Below are 20,494 nucleotides of genomic sequence, written 5' to 3' on the forward strand. Positions count from 1 at the left end.
AAATAAAAACTTCAATCAGCTTGTAGTGTATCCTTATCAACTGAACTTACGCACACAAGATTCCAGACACCACACTCAAGCCAGTTTAAACCCAATGGCATTGGACGCACATAGCAGCCATTTTTCCAGATACTTACCATCAGATCAATTTTAAGCATGTCCCTGATACCAATCAAGAGGTCTATAGATAATTCCACAAAATGAGCTTCTGCCCTTTCCCTAGCATAAGTAAATGTCTCCAAATATTTGGAACATAGCTGCAATTTTGCTCTTCGGTCTTCCTCAGAAGATGCTTTTAACTACAAATAAAATAGAACAAGACATTACGACATTTTTTATAGCTAATTGTGACTAATGTTGTTTTAAAGTAACAATTTCATGTGTACCTTCAATAAAATAAGAATATATTCAAGTATAGGTTTTCTCAAACTTCCCTCCCAAAACAAGTCAAATAAGCAATCAATACATTTTGAACTGTGCAAAGCAAGATATTTTGCATCATCTGACAGTGAAAGAAATGCCATGAAGAGATCCAAGGAGGCCTCCAGACACTCTGTCCAAATTATGACACTGCCAGCTGAATCAGAAGTCTGCTGAAGAGGTACAGAAGTTCCTTCTTCAAAGGATTTCTCCATGCATTTTTCTACCCTCCTGAGTGCCTGCACCTGAATACAAGCAACTTTTGGCAGCCTAGCAACTGCATCCAAGGTCACCAAAGATGCAACTGTTTGCTCAACTGATAGTTGTAGGATACGATGTAGGCTTTTGGCAAGAACAGCAGAGATTCCAGGGTTAGAAGCTGATCGATCAAGAGCATCCATAAGAATCAAGCATTCTGGCTGAAACAGTTAAAAAACCAATATAAGAAAGAAAAAGTTTTAACCAAGAAAATAATTGCAGTTGCAAGCATGAAAAACAAAGAACCAATACCTCAGTATGTATAAACACTTAGATTAACATTACAAATGGTACACATGTATAACCAGGACAGAAGTAGCACACATATTTCTGCAGATAAAATAGTAATGCGCCTCTGACATAGTGGCAAAAGCCTAGTTAAATCTCAAACTAATACTGATATATATGATCCAAAGAAACAAATGGGCTAAGGAAACACCCTTAGATCCAATAGTAAGCAAAATAAAATAGTTCAAAGAAAATATTGTGAAAATGGAACTTTTTGCTTGTTGGCAGGATTATTGCTTTTTTTTCTTCTTTCCTTTTTGACCAAGGTAAGAAAGTGACTTGACCACATATTTAGATGTCACATTAAATAATATGCCCATAAAATTCAGTTCCATGAAAATTTGAGACAGGAAGCCCAAGGTTATAGATTGACTAATGTAGATGATTTTGGCAGATAAAATCACCTAAGCGCAGCTGAGCTCAAATCAATTTAACTACCTGAATAGAGAACAAAGTTGGCACAATTCTAACCTAGTGTAACGCCCCAAAATTTCAAACTTGAGAACCTTTCAGAAAACAGGCAAGAGACTAGAAAAAATCATTCCTTTAAGAGTTTTTTTATGTAATCAGCGGAAGATAATTCTTTTGTTGAATTTAGAAAGGCAAGCTGACAACTTTAGGCACGTTAGCTAAAAAAACCAAAACTCACTGCACATGTTACTTGCAAAACACTTGGAAAAGTCACTTTCATTTAAAGAAGTTTGCAAATAGTACAAAATTCGGATATCGAAAGGAAAATCCGTGACAAAACCCACAAATGTCCAGTACGCGAGCTAAGAGCAGGAAAAAAGAAATCTTGAAGTCATCTTGCAATCGCGTCATCGCCCGTGGTGTACCTAATCATCACCTATACCCATAGAATGGGTTAGTTTCGCGAAAAACTAGTAGGTGCACAAGAGAGACTACAGAAAACCAAATTAAGTACATTTAATTCAAAATGCTAAGCACTTTAAATCAGATATGCAGTTAAACAGGTAAGCAGTTTAAAACTCGATTGAACAAAACGTATGTGTAATTAAACTTTTGTCTTCGCAATAGTTTATACAGAGCCATAAAAAAGGGTTTAGCAGAAGACTATAAGAATGTTTATTCGTTATCTTCTACTTGATTTGACACGAATGAAGAGACACAATGAGACATTGCTCTAGCTTGTTTACGTTCCTTGAACGGGGTCTCTAGGTCATCGTTTGTCGCTCTCACTATTTCTAAAAAACTCTTTGTCCTGAACAACCTTAATTTATTTTCATCTCTCAAAGCCTTACGCGGCCAACTGTCACCTGTCACGACTCGCTTAAGGTGTCATACATTCTCAAAAAAGCCCACCCTTCTATAGAAGGTCCAAAACATGATCTTATATTATGATCAAGAATCAACAAAGATCTGATTCTCACATCTGAGTTCAATATATAATCATGCTAAAAACAGAAAGTCAAGTCTATAGATTCATAAGTGGCTATTTCAATCAATCTCAGAAGATCATCACAGCTCACCATAACTTTTTATGGTAATCAAAATTCACAAGTTTCACGTCAGATCGCCTGGTCTGGGAAATGTACAATCTCACAAAGAATTACCGCCATAGATGGTATACCTAGTCTTGGACAATACACTTCCTCACAGGATTTCACCGTCTTTGTGGCTACCCGCTCTTAGACAGTGTACATCCTCACAGAGAATCTACCACTCTAGTCGATTACCAGATCTTGATCATACATACCCTCACAGAGAATCCTTTGGGAACCCGGTCCTCAACAAATGCTATATTCAATCAAAATTATTGTGATACACACTCTTGGACAGTGTACATCCTCACAGAAATTCTACCGCTCTAGCCGAGTCACATGATCTTGATCATACACACCCTCGCAGATAATCCTTTGGACATCAGGTCCTCAACAGATACCATACTCAGTGATACATGCATCAATACAATTGACCGCTCTTGGGGTCAGTAGCCACCAATATGGGCACAAGCATGTATACCAACAATAAGCAATATGCATTGTATCATTTCACATGGTAAATCAAGACACATAGGATTCAAGTTATATGTGTAAATATTCAAATCATTGCATCATCGTATGCATTCACAATTCTTATCTCAAAGCACATCGCATTCGACCTTTCTAGCGTGTAACTCACGCACATATCTTCAAGACATTTTAATCAAATATCCATGATACTTATCAATCATGTTATATAGGTATAATATATTCACACAAACAATCATAATGCAATCTTCTATAATACAACTATGTAGGTGTGACGTGTCATTTACCTGCATAAGCATCATAATCATAGAGACACCAAAGTCATACGTAATTTCATCGATAAGCTTTTACTTGACAAAAAATACATATCCAAAACACACGAAAGTCTTATGACCCATTAACCAGTGTTAACAGACTTTATGTTTCGATATTACTAGCCTGCGGGTACGCGCAAACAAATTGTAGAAACAACTAAGACTAGTTCGGGCGTCTATTATTTTATGTATTTTCAATAACCCGTAAAGCTAGTTGAGTCCGCTCTTAAAGGGACGACTTTAGCCAAGAAAAGATTCCCCAAAGGCATGTACTTGGCAACGGATGCATCCAACTTCTGCAAAAGTCCATGGGATCTACCACCTAGGATAATGTTTGGTAGTCCCTTCCCCTAACTACAATGACTGAAGAGGTCGGATCTTTGACCGTGGTGTGGTTGTTAACAACCTGTCCATTGGAGTTTTGTACTGATTCATCCTCTCTCTTGACAGAAACACAAGGGCGAATGAGTGCGTCAGGGGTAAATTTACTGACGACTCATTCTAAATGCCCTGGCCTTTTGACCAAATGAGCATCTTACCTGTGAACGCGATCCCATTTTTATGTGTTTACAACATTGTGCATTTAGCATTGTTCGAGGTCGCACGACCGTCTCATCCGATCATCGCAGTACTAGCGTGTAATGCACGGCTACAAGTACTCTAAGATGAAAGGGTTATAGTCCCTCAATAGGAGCCTCAACAAAAGTGTTTTACAAAGATGTAATGTTTCTCGAACTTTACTTTTGACATTCTTTATCTTTTAAAACAGCCAACAGCTTGTGGCAACATTTGGCATACGATTTTCTAGAATCTCATCCGCTATCGGGGTATCTACATGCCTCGCATGACTCGATACCGGCCTCGATAAACGAGATACGGGTTTCTGAACAAAACCCCCGCTAAGAAGTTCGCTCAAGCTCCAATTCGGAGTTACCCGAGATATGTCGAATAGACGAACAGAACCAGCCAATCACATCCTTCCAAATACTTCGATTTGGGCAATCTATGATGTTTTTGCGTAGCTCCCTAAATTCTCAAGTCTATGTTGCAGAACCACTTACTCTGAAAAGCCAAGTTCTCTGCTAGGGATCTCTCTCCTTAGACAAGGATGTATTGTTAAGCTCCCGACTCAACTCTTATCGAAAGAGGGAGAGTGGTAAATGCCTCTTGCATCCTCCACGAGGATGCCTTTATAGCACATGCAATAAGCGAAAACATGAGTGTCATCTGCCATGGTAAGGCAGTAACGAAACATTTTCAAAAGCAAGAGCCTGGGCGCAAAGCGCGACGACAAGGTAAAGGCATGACAGAAAGTAAAGGACATGGATCGCAAAACTGTGTCATTGAGTTAAATGCGTACTCGTATAAATATATATGATATATATATATATATATATGCATATATATTTATTTAATTGTCTTTTTTAGTTAATTGAACTCAATTTAATTATCCAAGTCCTCTGTGCAATCTTCCCCTACCTTGGAGACTTGCGAGCTTGTTGCCATATGCGGGTATAACCGTATAAGTGATTAACGGGTCGGGTCGCGGGCGCATGCGGGATCTATCGTACGAGCTGCAAAAGCAAGACGTCAACATGCTATCTCAATCAAAAAGGTAGAGACGACAGGGGCATTGTCGTTGTCCTGACATGAAAGAAGTAGAGGCAGGGGCATTGTGCCCTTGCGAACCTGTTGAACGCGAAAGAAGCAGGAGCAGAGGCCGCGAGCCCCTGCTGACCTGCTATCAGCAAACAACAGGGAGGCAGGGGGTTGCACCCATGTCTGTCGACGATTCAGGCAGAGTTAGGGGTTGTGCCCCAGCCTTCCGAAAAATTGGACAGAGGGAGGAGTTGCGCCCCTGCCTTTTGAAAATGAGAGTAGGCAGGGGTTGTGCCCCTAGCTGACAAGGTGGAAGAGAGGCAGGGTAAAGCCCCTGCCTAACAAAAACAAGGGAGGCAGAGGGCTTCACCCCTACCTGCCGAAATTAGCGGAGGCAGGGAAAACGCCGCTACCTACTAGAAGGAGAAGGCGCAGGGAGGGGGCTCGGCCCCTCCCCTGGCAAACTAAGGGTGCAGCGAGGGTGCTCGGTCCCTCCCCCGCCAAACTAAGGGTGCAGCGAGGGGCTTGGCCCCATCCCTGCCAAAGGGTACGCAGGGAAGGGGCTCAGCCCCTCGCTTGCATACAGAGGGCTACAGGGAGGGGGCTATGCCCCGTCCCTGTCGCTGGAAGGTGCAGGGAGGGTCGCAGCCCCTCCCCTGAACAACGAGGGTGCAGGGAGGGGGCTCGACCCCTCCCCTGACCAATAGAGGGAGCAGGGATGGGCTTAACCCCTCCCCTGCCGTTAAAGGGAGCAGGGAGGAGGTTGGGCCCCTCCCCTACTAAAGGTGGTGCAAGGAGGGGGTTCGACCCAGAGTTACCGGAAGCGCCTAGTCAAAAGGGGAAGCGCGCTTCCCCGAAGCGCGCTTCGGAAGCGCGAAACGTCGCGCTTCCGAAGCGTGAGGGGAAGCGTCCCCCTTTTTTGGGAAGCGCGCTTCCCTTTTATGGGAAGCGCGTCCCCCTTTTATGGGAAACGCGCTTCCCATAAATGGGAAGCGCGCTTCCCCCACGCTTCCCCCACGTTTCCCCCACGTTTCCCCCACGCTTCCCCCTCGCTTCCCCCTCACTTCCCCATTTTTTCATTTTTTTTCGCTTCCCCTCTCTTCCGGTTCGCTTCCTAGGTCGCTTCCGGTTCGCTTCCTAGGTCGTTTCCGAGACGGTTCGAAATTTTCTTCTAAGTGGTCCCACGCTTCCCCGCTTCCTAAATTTTTTAAAGTACCTCGCTTCCCGCTCCCGCTTCCCGTATCGCTTCCCGCTCCCGCTTCCTCGACTGGTAACTCTGGTTCGACCCCTCCCTTGGCCGCAGGGAGCACAGGGAGGGCTCGGCCCCTCCCCTGCGTCTCGACCCCTCCCTTGGCTGCAGAGAGCACAGGGAGGGCTCGGCCCCTCCCCTGCCAAAAGGAGATGCAGGGAGGGGGCTCGACCCCTCCCCTGCCAAATACGGCACGCAGGGAGGTGCTCGACCCCTCCCCTGCAAACAGAGGCATCGGGAGGGGGTTGGGCCCCTTCCCTCGCAAAACACATCGCAGTGAGGGGGCTTTGCCCCTCCCTTGCGTCTCGACCCCTCCCCTGCAAACAGAGAAGTGAGGGAGAGAGGGTTAGAGAGTTACTTGAGGGGAGTCGCCGACGTCGGGTGATGGTCGCTGGGAAGCAGGGCAGCGGAAAAAGGGGGAGGGTTCGGGGGTTAAAGCTCGAACCAGGGGGCTCCGACGAGTCGAGGTTGCCGAGGGTGGTGTTCACCGACAGTAGAGAGAGCCCGAGAGAGAGAACAAGGAATCAGAGGGGTTGGTCGTCGATGCTGCCGAAAAAAAATAGAGAGGGGGAGCGGCGATCGCTGCCAGATGGAGGGCGGTGGTCGACGTGTGGGGGAGGGGCTCGCCAACTGTCCCTCCCCCTGCGTGTTTTATCTTTAAAACACGCAGGCGGTGGACGGTGAGGCGCTGCCCGACCGCCTGTCTCCTTTTGGATTTGGGTCAGGTCCAAATCTGGATCTGACCCGGGTCCAACAATTTTTTTTTCCGAGGGTTTTACACCAAGAGAGGCTGACCACATATATCCTGACTATACCAACCCAAATGCCTACTTGTTATTAAAGGTAATTGGATTGACACTCAAATGTGGATATTTAAAATATGTGTGCAAGTTGATCTCATATATTCATGTTATATTGCAGATTAATATTCTAACATATAGAAGCAAGTGCACCTTAATAACTAAAAAGTATCCTATAACTCAAAGTGTTGTGCATTCAAAGCATTTGTGGTTAACCCTGAGTCAAATCCTATTCTTAGGAGTGTGGAAGAGGCATTAAGAATTAAGATATCCATAGGCTTGGGATTAATAAAAGCTTATCTTAACCCTGAGTCAAATCCTATTCTTAGGAATGTGGAAGAGGCATTAAGATATCCATAGGCTTGGGATTAATAAAAGCTTATCGCATAATATATTCTAGGTCTGGATCCAAACCACTTATTGTGTACCTATATATATATATATATATATAGAGAGAGAGAGAGAGAGAGAGAGATTATAAACCCTTTTCCCTTCTTTTGTAGGGCATTCGTTCCTATGACCAAACGTTCATGGACTTAATGACAAAGTACCCCTCTTAATTGGTTAGCTACCAAGTATGTTTCCTTCTCTTTTTGGTCCTTTTTTACATTATTTTACATCTTTGCTGTGTTATTCTCTCATTTTCTCTTTTGTTCGTTTTTTACATTATTATATGCAGTTTGCTTTAGGTGTTTTTTTCTAGACATGAACATTTTGTTTTAATCTTAACTATATATAAATTATTACACTTTTCATGTTTCCTCTTTCTTCCTATGTATCCTTTCTAAAATAAAAAATGCATCTCTGACGCAACAGCACATTTCTAGCTGATGTCTAAAGAAACCATTTATAGAGTAGGTCCTATAAGACATGAGCAGTGCATCCATCTGGAACCTGAACGAAGACCTTCAAGAGAACCAAAGTGTGGTTATCATATATGCTGCTATTTACTCACTTTTTACTAAATCATGGGTCTGAGAACAACCATGTCCCCAAATCCTAATTTTAAGAATTACTATGTTGTGCCAAGTGCATCCACATTGGGCTTCCCTGCATCGAAATCCATGTGACATAGCTTGATGGGAGTGTATCTGAGTATGTGTCAATAGAGGAGCCTGATGAGAAAGGTGGGAAAGTTCTGGTACTGGTGTGTGTACAAAACAACAATTCTAAATCACTATAACTAAAATATCAAATAACAAAACTAAGTCGAAATTGAAATATAATGTAATTTTTAAAAGAAAAAGAGTGAAGTGAATACAAAATATGTAATCCAAATCATAAAAGGAAATTGACTGTGCCCATGAAGTGTCCTGGAGTGTTCAAGTGTCATGCCGTGTCAATATGGGATACGCATTATGGCAACATACTGTGAAAAAAGCTTTTCTGGAAGGGGATCTTGACGACGAACATCACACATACAGTACATTGAATATCACATCCCTCCATGGCAATGGATTCCATTCAACCCAATGTAGTTTGTGCACTTATTTGCTTCATTCAATAGAAATGAGGTAACACCATTATTCTTCATTCAACCTTTAGAGCATGTATTAACTGAAGATGGTGAAAAAAAAAACAATATATGACGTAGCTAGCAACAAAGCACACGAGAAGAAAAACAGTATTGAGACTCACTGATATCACAAGATAGCAGTAAAATATTTTATAGAATTGAAAAAAGACAATTATAGACAATAGGGTCATCCATACATGCCCATGCAATCACATTTTAAGTACAAACATGATATATAACAAGTCAACAAAGCATGTGCAAAATGCAGAAAAGAGGGGCACTAATCCAACACATATCTAGTTGAACAAACATGAAGCAGCATATGCCAAACACATTAATCAGGTACCACCAAGTATGAACAATTATCAGACAATGTGACAGAAAGGTTCTATTTACATGAAGGGTGGACTCATTGTCACTAATAAGAGAATGAACATTAAAGAAAGAAACTAACCAAGTTGTGTGTATTCACACTAAGTGTCGCCGCAAGCTCAACCAATGAAATAACTTCCATTCGAAGAACATCTCTTATGTTCTCAGAGCATTCAAAAGCTGAAACTTTATTGAAACTTTTCACTGTTTGCTCAGAACATGAGCTATTCTCTTTAACTTCTTCAGAAGCTGACCCAAAGTAGAAAAAGTTTTCAGAAAAGATGAGATTCCACACTCCCTCAGCACGAAAAGTTTCAAGTAGAGCTGGTGATGAAGCAAGTAGCTTTCTGAATGTGCAAAGAATGGACTGCTGCAAAGTATTGGACAAAATTCTGCAGAAAAAATAACATGTTAAAACTAAATGAGACAAAATGTATGAATTAGTCTGACGGCATAACGGGTTCATGAGAACAGACAGATCAATTTGCTTGACAAATGTTTATCCCCTTTCATGCTTAGCTGCTCATCTGTAGTGATCAGCTAGCAGTTCTGATATAAATAAAGAGATGCAGTTCTCAACCCAAAGCATCTTTAAAAATCTACAGAGAGAACAAAACAAATGTTCCAACTACACAAAGGAAGATATTCTAACCAAATAGTTACTAAACAAAAAAAAATTTAATCCCAACAACTAAAAATAGATAATATTTAGTTTTAAAATAAATATATATATATATATATATATATATATTTTGAACAAGAAAAACTCTGATTAATTCATATATATATATGAAGTGAGAACATAGTAGAATTTTGATCACTAAAAATAAAAAAACAAGCATATATGAAAAACTCATGAGATTGACTTAAAGGCTATAATGAGATAAAAAAGCAAAGTGGTCACTTATGGACCAAGAACATTCACACAAAGAAGATACACGACTCACTAAGAGTCATAAGCAAAACTTACAAAAAGTTCTCATTAAAAAAATGCTTAGAAAAGCACATTTTAGACATAAAATATTGATAACACAAACAATTTTGCAATAACGCCTCAAAAGTTTGGGTAAGCATTTCAAATAAGATTCCACTCATTAATTATACTAAGAAAAATGTGACAACACGTAAGCACTCAAAGTAGTTTACAATAATCAATGGATTATTTTAATTATGCAAAACATGCAAGACAACCAACATAGAACAAATCTTAAATATCCGCAACTTATATATCCAGCAAGCAATTAAAGCATATTCAATCCACATAACAATGCATGAAAATTTTTTCATATAAGAACAGACGAGTAGTAATAGTTTAAAATTTTCATAGAAAGATTTTTAAAAAATCCCACTTAACAAAAGGAAAGATATTTGCAAATCCCAACACTAATTTGCTCACCACAAGCAACTACCTCTTGGACCTCCAACTCAAATCCCAACACTTATTATGATTGTTGCATGACATACCTCTTTTGCTTATTAATGTTGCACATTATACTTACTTGCTCAGTTATAGTTGTTGTATAACTGTTTTACATACTCATGTATATGAATGTTGGCTTCGCTTGCATAAACTGTTTACTTGTTTAGACATATGTTGAGATTCACCTTTGACACCCACATCACATGCTAGATTCATGATATACCTGCATTAAGAGTTACAGTTTTTCTACTTAGACGTGGTAGTCTAATTCCTATAATTTTTACCATTTTCAGGTAAACAAGTAGACTTATGAGCGGTTGCGGGATGAGGCATTGGATCGCGATTGTTGATTTACTGTTTCAGTGATTCCTTGGGTTTCTGGTAATTTAAATGTTAATATCATAATGAAATGAAATACCTGTGTTGAGTTTTCTCTCAAATATAATGTTCTGAAATGTTTAACCCTATATTGGTTATCCTTTCCGTTGTTATAAAAAAAATCACATAAATTTGGGTTAAAAATTCTGAGGTGTTACATATTGTGTATGTTTTGTTTATCTACTTTATTGATTAAAAATTATTTGTTTTGAAATGTTTAATTAGAACAGTGGAAGATGCAAACCCAAGTTCTTCAGCTGATTGTGGATTGGCTCCTCTAAATGCAAGTGCAAGTGGCTCTTGTTCCAACCCTAGCACAGAATCTTCAACGAAAAGGAAAATTGGAAACTCTGGGGATCCGACATGGAATTGGGCATTTTGCAAGGATGAGGCAAATTTGAATTTAGTGACATGTGATTTGTGCAAAAATACATATAACGGCGGAATCTACAGAATCGTTTGTTCTTAATTTTTTTTGCCCGCCTAGGCGGCCGCCTAGGCCTTTTCGAAGGTCCACCAACTAGCCTCGCCTAGCGCTTTGGACAACATAGGTCACCACACCAAGCACTTTTCATAACAAGAAAGCTACCAATCACCAGCATATTAATGCACCCACAGTCAGCTGATTGAACCAATAATCCCAAAATAGGATTACCGCCTAAAATAGGTATCTCAAATCCTTAATATAACTCAACAAAAACACCATAATTCATGCAATAAATGCTTCCAATAGATAGTTGACACCAAAATGACCCAAATTCATCTATACAAAGCTAAAACAACCACTGATTGGTTCTGTGTGAGCAGATTTCTCAAATCTGGTCACTATTTCACCCAAAATCCAGAAAATCTTAAAAAAATCGTAGAAAATTCAATCTGCTCCCATTGACATGATTTTCACTTGTTGGATTCCTAAAATTGAGCTCTATCAAACCCTTACCTCAGACAATGCAAATTAGAAACTTCGTTCTCGCGTGAAGATGTAAGCACTTTCCTGTGGCACAAGTCCTAATGCAATACCCAGACTATGATGGAGTCTCCTTTCCCTTTTGGTCACAATCTCGACCCTCTCTTTCAATCAGACATGGCTTTGATACTACGTCAAAGCAAGATCTAGAAGAGACAAGTTGAGAGGAAGCACAAAAGGAAACTTCATTGCTTCAAAAATGAGAGAGATACAATAATATCGGGGAGACTTCCCCTCTATCTCACTAGAAGACAAAAACAGTTGACTTTACTCCTTACTGTGACAAAATACAAGAATACCCCTATAAAAAATGAAATGTACATATACATAGCAAGAGGGGTAGCACAAAAAGTAGTCATACATGCATTACATCAATCTTAACAAAAAAACATATTAGATAAGGCATTAAAACCACCAGTAGACAACAGTGCCCCAACATTTTGCAAACATAAAATATCTGAGAGCAAGTTTAAATATATTAAGCGTTATGAAGTTCCCATCTCCATTCCTCATATGTGAAATGATGAACTGAAGGAATCAAATATTCAGAAAATAAAGAAACACGCTCCAGTATGGCTGATGCATGAAATATTCAAAAAATAAAGGAACATGCTCCAATATGGTTGATAAATGAAACAAGATGCATGTAACTCCCTTGGCTCCCTTACCAGTTAATTCAGATCATAAAACAAACTCATCAAGCTGAAAACAAGCATGTTTTCTTTGTTTAATGAGCAGAGCCTAATCATGAACTGCTTGCTTTGGTTTTGCTCAGTTAGTTCCGTTCATGATTGATTAGGAATAATGAGTTGTTCTCGACTGGTCAGCTGCCCAAATCTACATGTGCTCCTTTCACTTGTGATTCATTTGTAATATTTAAAAAATAAATTTCTAGTATCAATACATAAGAAACAATAAAACTAGTTTTCTAAAACAAATGAGCTCGCTCACCTCAAGCTTGAGGCTAGCTGGGCCAAAGCCTAGCTTGAGCTAGCCATGAGCCAGAACAATCCGAGCCTGAATAAAGAAGGCCCAGCTGATTAAGCTCATTTACCAGCCCTAACTCCAAACATCAACATAATTAACAACAGCAATGAAAAATATTTGCAGTTCAACAGATAGCCAAACATCAAAATCCCTATAGCAAAAGATAGAAGAATTACCCAAATTGGATTCTCAGTCCTGGCACGTCGAAATTCTCTACTGGTTCGGATGAAGCACTTTCTCCTCCCTGACCAGCAGATCTTCGCAGTAGATCAGCAACACCCTTAACAATATTCATGCTTATCCAAAAAATCATAATATATTAAAATTACAAAAACACACAGTTGTTATATGAAGCATCATCATGGAACTTCCTTTGTGACAATTATAGTTAATAAACAAGTCTGTCAATTGTATTCTTCAACACTCAAAAGATCCAGTTCAACAGACGTCAAACTGCAAGAACAATCAAGAATGAACATGTCAGCAAGAAATCAAAGAGCAAATTTCACAAAATAGAACATATAAAACTTACATATAATTCAAGAGAATTCTACAACTTCCCGCAAATGACAATTAAAAAAAAGCAGATTAACTTGGAAACAAAAATCATGCTCTCCCAAATACAAAAAACATTAGTTGCATAAGTCCAAATGTAAACATTTGTTGTTCCTTGTGTTAAGATTAAATTCCACTCACCTATGTTTATGTTTGAATCTTCACATTCTGTAATCTCGGCAGTGAAAAGTAACCTTTGCCTTCTTTTTTCGGTAAAGAAATGTTGTCTAACAAAATGCATACAAACATAAAAAATCAACCGAAAACAATATATGATTCACTCAGAATGAACATGAAAGGCTGATAAAGAAACATTGGGTACAAGAATAAAGATTTTTCCTCTTTTCAAGAATTGTTCCAACCATACATGGAGGGAAAACAGTCAGAAATTGAATACTTGTAATTGTAATTGGTGAATTTCTTTTCTTTAGGAAAAAAAAGGGAAAGACAAAGATAGAATTCATTAGTTAATCTTCTGTATATGTGGCGAGAAGTCAAGTTGGGAATGGATATCAACCAATTTAACCGAAGAAATAGTCTTAAAAGAAAAAAAAGTTTACCATATACATCTATATGATATGAGGATTTATAGTTTAAGTTTTTTTGTAGATGATAGCATACTTGTTAATTGAACAAGAAAATCGGTACACAAATATCCAAAACTTTGGAGGAATACCTTATGGAGAAATGTCCTAATGGTTGTTGTAGTTAGGAAGAATGCATATGCTGCAAATTTAGTGGAAAAGCTAGTGAAAAAATGTTAAAAGGTAAGAAAAATTAATTGCATACCAATGTAAGAAATTTCAATATTTTCGTTCTAATATACAACAAGATGGTTGATTTAATGAAGAGATTGCTAGTAAAATTTCCATTATTTAGACGAAGTAAAGATAAGTTCATGATGTTCTATGTGATAGATGAATGCTTCTTCAACTAAAAGGACATATTTTCAAGCTGATAGTAAAACCAACACTCTTATATGCTGCCAATGTTAAGCAACTAAGAAGCAATAGAACAAACGGAGCATGCAGGGAAGATAACATGCGCTATTGTGCATGTATTGAGTGACAAAAGGATAAGAATAGAGGGCTCATGCAGCTTACTATGATGAATGCATCAAATTGGAAGACAGAACTATAGACCATGGATTTTGGGAAGTATATACCTTATAAACTGCATGCCACTTGCTGCTTGAGCGGGAACTCACCCTATTTTGTGTTGTTTGGTAATCGTGCACACTATTCACAAACATGTATGTGCCTGCAAGCATTTTAATCCATTGTGATGAAAATTTACTCATTGTGATGTAAATTTACTACTAAGGCCAGAATAAATCAATTTATTGGGCATGATGATGAATATAAAGGGTATGCATGATTCAATTTAGGAAACGTGTTTTTTCATATCCAAGCATGTAATTTTTCATCAGAACAAGTGTGGAAGTTGTGTAGAAAAGGCTAATCATCACACAAAAAATGATATAACACTTTAGTGGACAGGTATGACTCTGAATTTTGATGTAAACTACACTAAAGAGCATGCTGCTATTCAAGATAAATGATGCATCACAACACCCACATACATGAATTCAGCTTTGCCACCTAGCAATGATGATGTTCTTGAGCCACCTAAATATCAACCTTTTTAATTCTTCCCTCAAGTGTCTAATAGACGTAAAAAGTGTCCAGATTCAAAAAATATTGTGCACCAGCCCCTTGAGCTGGAGCAACAAAATTTTGAGTATGAAGTGAAAAAATGGCAGCATGCATAGTGGTTAAAACAATTCTAAATTTCTAACACAGTTCTTTAGAGAACCCAGAAAAAACCTACTTCAAGTTAGCAGCACCAGAATAAATTGGTCAATGACATTCTCAAGTTAGGGGTAAAATTTCCTCAAACTGCTCCAAATGAATACCACAGAAATTCACGAGAAGGCAACCCATTATAAACAGCAGCAATAGCTTCATGTGGAGTTCAAACTACAATAGCATCATCTTTTGGTACTAAACACTCCATTCAAATGTGGAGGATGGGTTGTTGGTTTTGAGAGGGAAGAATGAGAACAAAGGACTGATTGGTGTGGGCATAAAACACTTAGTTTCAAAATCCAAAAGACTTTTACATTAGGTTATAATTAGTAAACTCCAGTAATCATTGTTAAACTTTTGAAACCTTGGAACATAAAAACTTAACAATAATTCAGCAGAATTAGCATGACCCAACTTTAGGATAGGAATGAAGGAATGCATAATTAAATGTTGTGGTCGGGTAAGTGTTGAGAACTTTCCCATAAGGTTTTGCTTGTCCCGGACCGAGCCTTCGGAATGGAACATGTGCAGTGCGGAACTCTACTGAGTGAAAAATGCATTGGGTGTAGCAACGTGGGGTGTGCGTTGGCTTGATCGATGACATGCGGTGGTAGCACGGCATGCAGTAGGCAACGGTATCGTCGTTAGTGCATTGTGGTATGGTGGCACAGACATGGAGCATTGTTTGGTTAAGCAATATTAGCATATCAGAGAAAGTTTCCATTAGAAAATTTGGTTAAGGACCTCTCGGCTTGCAGGAATGTGTCTCAGGCATAGCGGTTGGACGCACCAGGGTGCGTTTGGGTTAAGACTACTTCCCCCAGGAATTACATTAGGTGATTCCAACCGAGTATGGTGACTCGAAGCTAAGCGAGTGAATGCCTAGGCGTCGGCAAATGAGTTTGGGTGGTGCTCTTCGCTATGATGTTTAATCATCAACTGGTCTTCGAACTGGGGGGCGCAAGGTCTTGTTCCTTCAGTGGTGAGATTTTGTTGTGGCGTGCACATGGAGCCGCAATGCATTTAATGGCATGTAAGGCTAAGGTAAGTTTGTGCCCTTTTCAGAAGTGATAGCTGGTATGGGACAGTTGTGCACTAAGCGACATGGACTATATGGAATTCGCATTTAAAAATGTGCTTGATGAACTTTCGTTATGCAGTTGTGCACGACGTGGTGTGCAGGGCCAATGAAAATGATTCAACACATGGAAAGGTGTTGGTATGCGGCCTTTGGCCGTTAGGCAGGGCAGATTTGGCAATTTGGGGCATCACAGGTTTGCGAAGAATTCTATGTCTGTGACAAATTAGTTGCGAGTAAGCGAACAGAAGGCTTGCGACAGTAAGGAAGGAGCGTTGCGCTGCACTGGCCTATGGAAGAAATAGGCTCGTGACAAATTGAGATCAGAGCAAAAAGATTTACGTAGACCTTGTTGTTTATTGTGTGCGACACTGAAGAGTACAGTGATGGTTTATCTTGGTTACGCAAATTTGAGCAGCTGAAGTGTAGTTAACCAAGCAAGATGTTGGCAGGATGGTATGGGACATCTTAACCATGGTATGCATAAGTGTAAGGTTGCTATTCAGTTGGCTAAGAGAACGTAGATAAGCCAAAAATTATTATCAGTTGTGCGTTAGGCTCGGAGGTTGAGCGTAACGTTTGCCTTGTGCATGCAGAGAATGCGCGTTGGATTTGACATGATGGATTAGGACCTTTGGGTATGGGAGACTCAACTAAACTTCTATATTCTCTCCCAAGATTGTGGGTTAGCGGAGTGCCCATGTTGGGGAGAATGCTCCTTTGTTTTGGTCTCTTAGGTTAGCAGTTCCTCTTTTGATTGTGTGTGCGAAAAAAATTTGTTGTTCGTGGCTCATCGGTTTGGTTCCTGCAGGAACGTTTTGCTGACTCCGGAAGAGAATCACAACCTACTGGCTCTTGATGAGAGTTGTAGTGTTGGGCCAAGGTAACCGTGTGAGGACGAGTGCCTAGAAAGACACTTTGAAGGACCGCTTTGGGGTGATACGCAAGTAGGCATCCCTCACTTGATGACTAGTTTGGACCATTGAAAAATTGCAAGTTGGTTCCTAAGAGAGTTGATATTCCCGCGGCGCGTATTAGAAGTCGTCTTTCTCCGCGAGGACGACGAAGGGCTTGAAATTTCCCTTGTTGGGGTTGGAAGGCACCCCAACCATGAGTATAAAGATGGCAAGTTTGTCGTGCAAGCGAGAATGACCTGCTTGTGTATTGGATTACACTGGGGTCCCACGAGCAAAGAATGCTCGATGTTGATTGAGCGAAAGATCATTGTCCAAGTGATCGAATGCGTGTTAAGGAATGAGACTTGGCGTATTAAAGGTTGTGGCGATGGTAGATAAAAACTAGAACAAGTTGAGTAAGGTGATGAATATAAATAAACCAAAGATAAGTGCAAATGAAAATTGGCATATCAATCAAGATTGTGTTCTTACTTGCACCAGCATTGTCGAGGACAACAATGTTTTGGGTGGGGAAAAATGTCCCAGACCGAGCCTTCGAAATGGGTCATGTGCAGTGCAAAGCTCTACTGAGTGAAAAATGCATCAAGTGTAAGAACGGGCGGTGTGTGTTGGCTTGATCGATGACGTGCGGTGGTGCACGGCGTACGGTAGGCATCGGCATCGACGTTAGTGCATCGTTGTATGTTGGCACAAACGTAGAGCGTTATTTGGTTAAGCAGTGTCAGTGAATCAAAAGATGTTACCTTTGAAAGATTTGGTTAAGGACCGCTTGGCTTGCAGGAATGTGTCTCACACGTAGCGGTTGAACGCACGGAGGTGTGTGTGGGTTAAGGCTAATTCCCCAAGAATTACATTAGGTGATTTCAACGGAGTATGGTGACTCGGGGCTAGGCGAGTGAATGCCTAAGCGCCAGCGAATGAGTCTGGGTGGTGTTCTTCGCTATGGTGTTCAATCATCAACTGGTCTTCGGACTGGGGGCACAAGGTCTTATTTCTTCAATGTCGAGGTTTTGTTGTGGCATGTGCATGAAGTCGCAATATGCTCTATGGCACGCAAGGCTAAGCCAAGTTTGTATCATTTTCGAAAGTAATACATGGTATGGAACGGCTATGCACTAAGCGGCGTAGACTAGATAGAATTTGCATTTGAAAATGCGCTTGATCAGCTTTCGCTAGGCAGTTGCGCACAAGGTGGCATGCAAAGCTAATGAAAATGATTCAGCACATGGAAAGGTGTTGGTACGCAGCCTTTGGCCGTTAGGGAGACCAGATTGGACGGTTTGATGCATCGCGAGTTTGCGAAGAATTTTATGCCCATGACAAATTAGTTGCTTGTGGCGGTAAGGAAGGACCGTCACGCTGCACTGGCCTGTGGAAGAAATAGGCCCGTGAGACTTCTTGTAGATAGAGAAAAAATATCTCTTCAAGAATAGGGAGACAGTATTAGAAATTAAAACCCCCACTGATGCAGAATGATTTACCCAATATCTGTTTGGCCCCCAAAAGAAGCCCACAACTCTCCTGAACAATCATCTTGTCCAGAAGCCTTCACTCTCTCTGCTTAGTTGTATATCAAAAAAAGAATTCAATCTTTATTCATCAAGACGAATGGAAGTGCTGGACTTCCCACACTGCACTTTGCAAATCATCATCACACTCCCAAAAAACATCTCACCTTCTTTCATTAGGCACCAAGCACCAACTTCCCAGCAAGCATTCAAAGATCACCAAGAATCTACTCTGAATCCCCACAACAGCCCGTGCTCGAAGATCCCAAAACCAAGTAGCATTAATAACAAGGTTTAAAAGATAAACCCAACACCACTCTACTCCTGCTGAGGAAGCCGAGCACAGCCGCAGCAGGGAAGAAGAGCAGATCAAGGACCATGACCACCAAAGTAGTATTACAGATTGAAAAACGAGCCAAATAAATAATCTACGTCGTGAACCAACAGGGCCATAACTGGTGAAGCTCGAAAAGGAAACAACAAACACGGAATTTTGAAAAACAATAGATCAACTCTCTCGGGGTTTCTTTTAGCTAAAAGGTATAGCTACATGACCAAGACCGTAACTCTTATTCGTCGGCACATATCAAAGGAAACAAAATTAGAGGGAAATAGACGCCGACTAAACCGTTTCGGTCAAATAGTTTAAACAAGAAAGAGCAACCGAAGAAAAGAAAGAATGGCAGAAGAAATAGCAAAGGAAAGATCCACTAAATTAATTCCTTTTATCATCTTTGGGTTTTAAAGCGTTCATCATCATTTACCAAAATTTAGGGTTTGAAGCTATGCCTAAAAAGCTAGTGTTTATGCTAATACGCCAAAGACTCACCAAAATCTGCCGTTCCTCCTTGTCCATAAAGGGATTTCTCCTTGATCAAGGGTTTTCTGGTTCTTCCTTGTCCGCCAAGGGATTTCTTCTTGATCAAGTGTTTTCTTGTCCACGGAAACCGTTCTTCTTCGTGCTCCCGCCGAGAGAGAGAGAGAGGTGGTGCGGAAAAGGGGAGGATAAACGAGTGAAAAGAGAGAGAGAGAGAGAGAGAGAGAGAGAGGCGTGGTTGGTGGGGGTAGGGCAGTAAACGGGTCCATCGCTATCCAACTCGACCCGAACTCGACCGGTCGACCCGAACTCAACCCGAGCAATAAGCAGGTTGGGTTTGGGTCATGATTTTTTCAGGTTACCAACCGGACCGACGCGACCTGAATATTTTATATATTTTTTTGATCAAAATTAAATTTTAAAACTATATAGATCTGAGTATTTTTGTGATCTAACAAAACTCGAACCCGATTATTAGTTACATGCTTAGAGACAATGACAAGTATACATGCATGGTATTTGATACGTGCTTGTATTAATCTTTGTTAATGATTGTTATGTAAGTTTAGATATGAGAGCACATATCCATTGAAAGCCTCATATGTGTGATGATGATTTTTCATGTGATGCAATGTGGAGTGAATCATGCAAGGCAGAGGGTCATGATCAAAGATTGGTGGGTTTTTGTATGTCATATGCTGAATGCGCTACATCACTTCGCAAACTGAATAGGGCAAACATAAGTACTAGTATTGGTATTTCATATATTTTCTTAATAAATGCATGTCTTTAGGCCTAACCATAAAGAAAATATAGGTAAAATGATGCTTCGATAAAGGCACATTGAAGGAGGTGGTGAATGTCGATGTGGTTGTGGGGGCGAAGGTCATCCCGATGAAAGATATTTGATTACACAAAATGAATGAAGTTGAGCATTAAATAATCAATCGAGTTATTTGATAGTTTGAGTTTGTTTAGCAACCAATTAGTCGCACTCACATAGTTAGCAACTTTCTATCGCAAGCCATGAAGAATTAGACAAAGGATTACTTTATGATATTCCTCTTAAAACGTCAAGATTGGTGTGAGTGCGGTAAAGATATCAATTTATCATCTATAGCATGTGCTACTAGTGATGATTTTGTAGCCGCCTAGCAAGTTGCATGTTCTTCAACGACAATGAGTGTTTTTCAAGGATATAAGAAAGTTAAAGAAAAACATAAAAAGACCGTAAGTGAATTAGAGGGAGAGT

The 20,494-nt window shown here is 40.1% G+C and overlaps 1 protein-coding gene across 4 annotated transcripts in view; it reads right to left on the bottom strand.

Annotated features, from left to right (window-relative positions):
• LOC149814009 (binding protein) overlaps positions 1-19,408 on the bottom strand; it is a 164,076-nt gene extending 144,668 nt beyond the window's left edge. For 3 of the 4 annotated variants that reach the window (XM_089992500.1, XM_089992499.1, XM_089992503.1), the window contains exons 1-8: positions 19,255-19,408; positions 14,280-14,374; positions 13,791-13,840; positions 13,256-13,341; positions 12,736-13,012; positions 8,890-9,199; positions 387-839; positions 138-299 (exon numbers count right to left, since the gene is read on the bottom strand). In XM_089992500.1, the coding sequence (XP_089848626.1) occupies positions 138-299; positions 387-839; positions 8,890-9,199; positions 12,736-12,872 (1,062 nt within the window). In that variant the 5' untranslated portion in view covers positions 12,873-13,012; positions 13,256-13,341; positions 13,791-13,840; positions 14,280-14,374; positions 19,255-19,408. The remainder of the gene's footprint in view (positions 1-137; positions 300-386; positions 840-8,889; positions 9,200-12,735; positions 13,013-13,255; positions 13,342-13,790; positions 13,841-14,279; positions 14,375-19,254) is intronic. The other variant, XM_089992502.1, reaches the window with a different exon arrangement.
• Positions 19,409-20,494: the final 1,086 nt, after the last annotated feature.

Source organism: Nuphar pumila, chromosome 16 (genome assembly GCF_984573655.1).
Source record: "Nuphar pumila chromosome 16, dmNupPumi1.hap1.1, whole genome shotgun sequence".
NCBI classification, from domain to species: domain Eukaryota; kingdom Viridiplantae; phylum Streptophyta; class Magnoliopsida; order Nymphaeales; family Nymphaeaceae; genus Nuphar; species Nuphar pumila.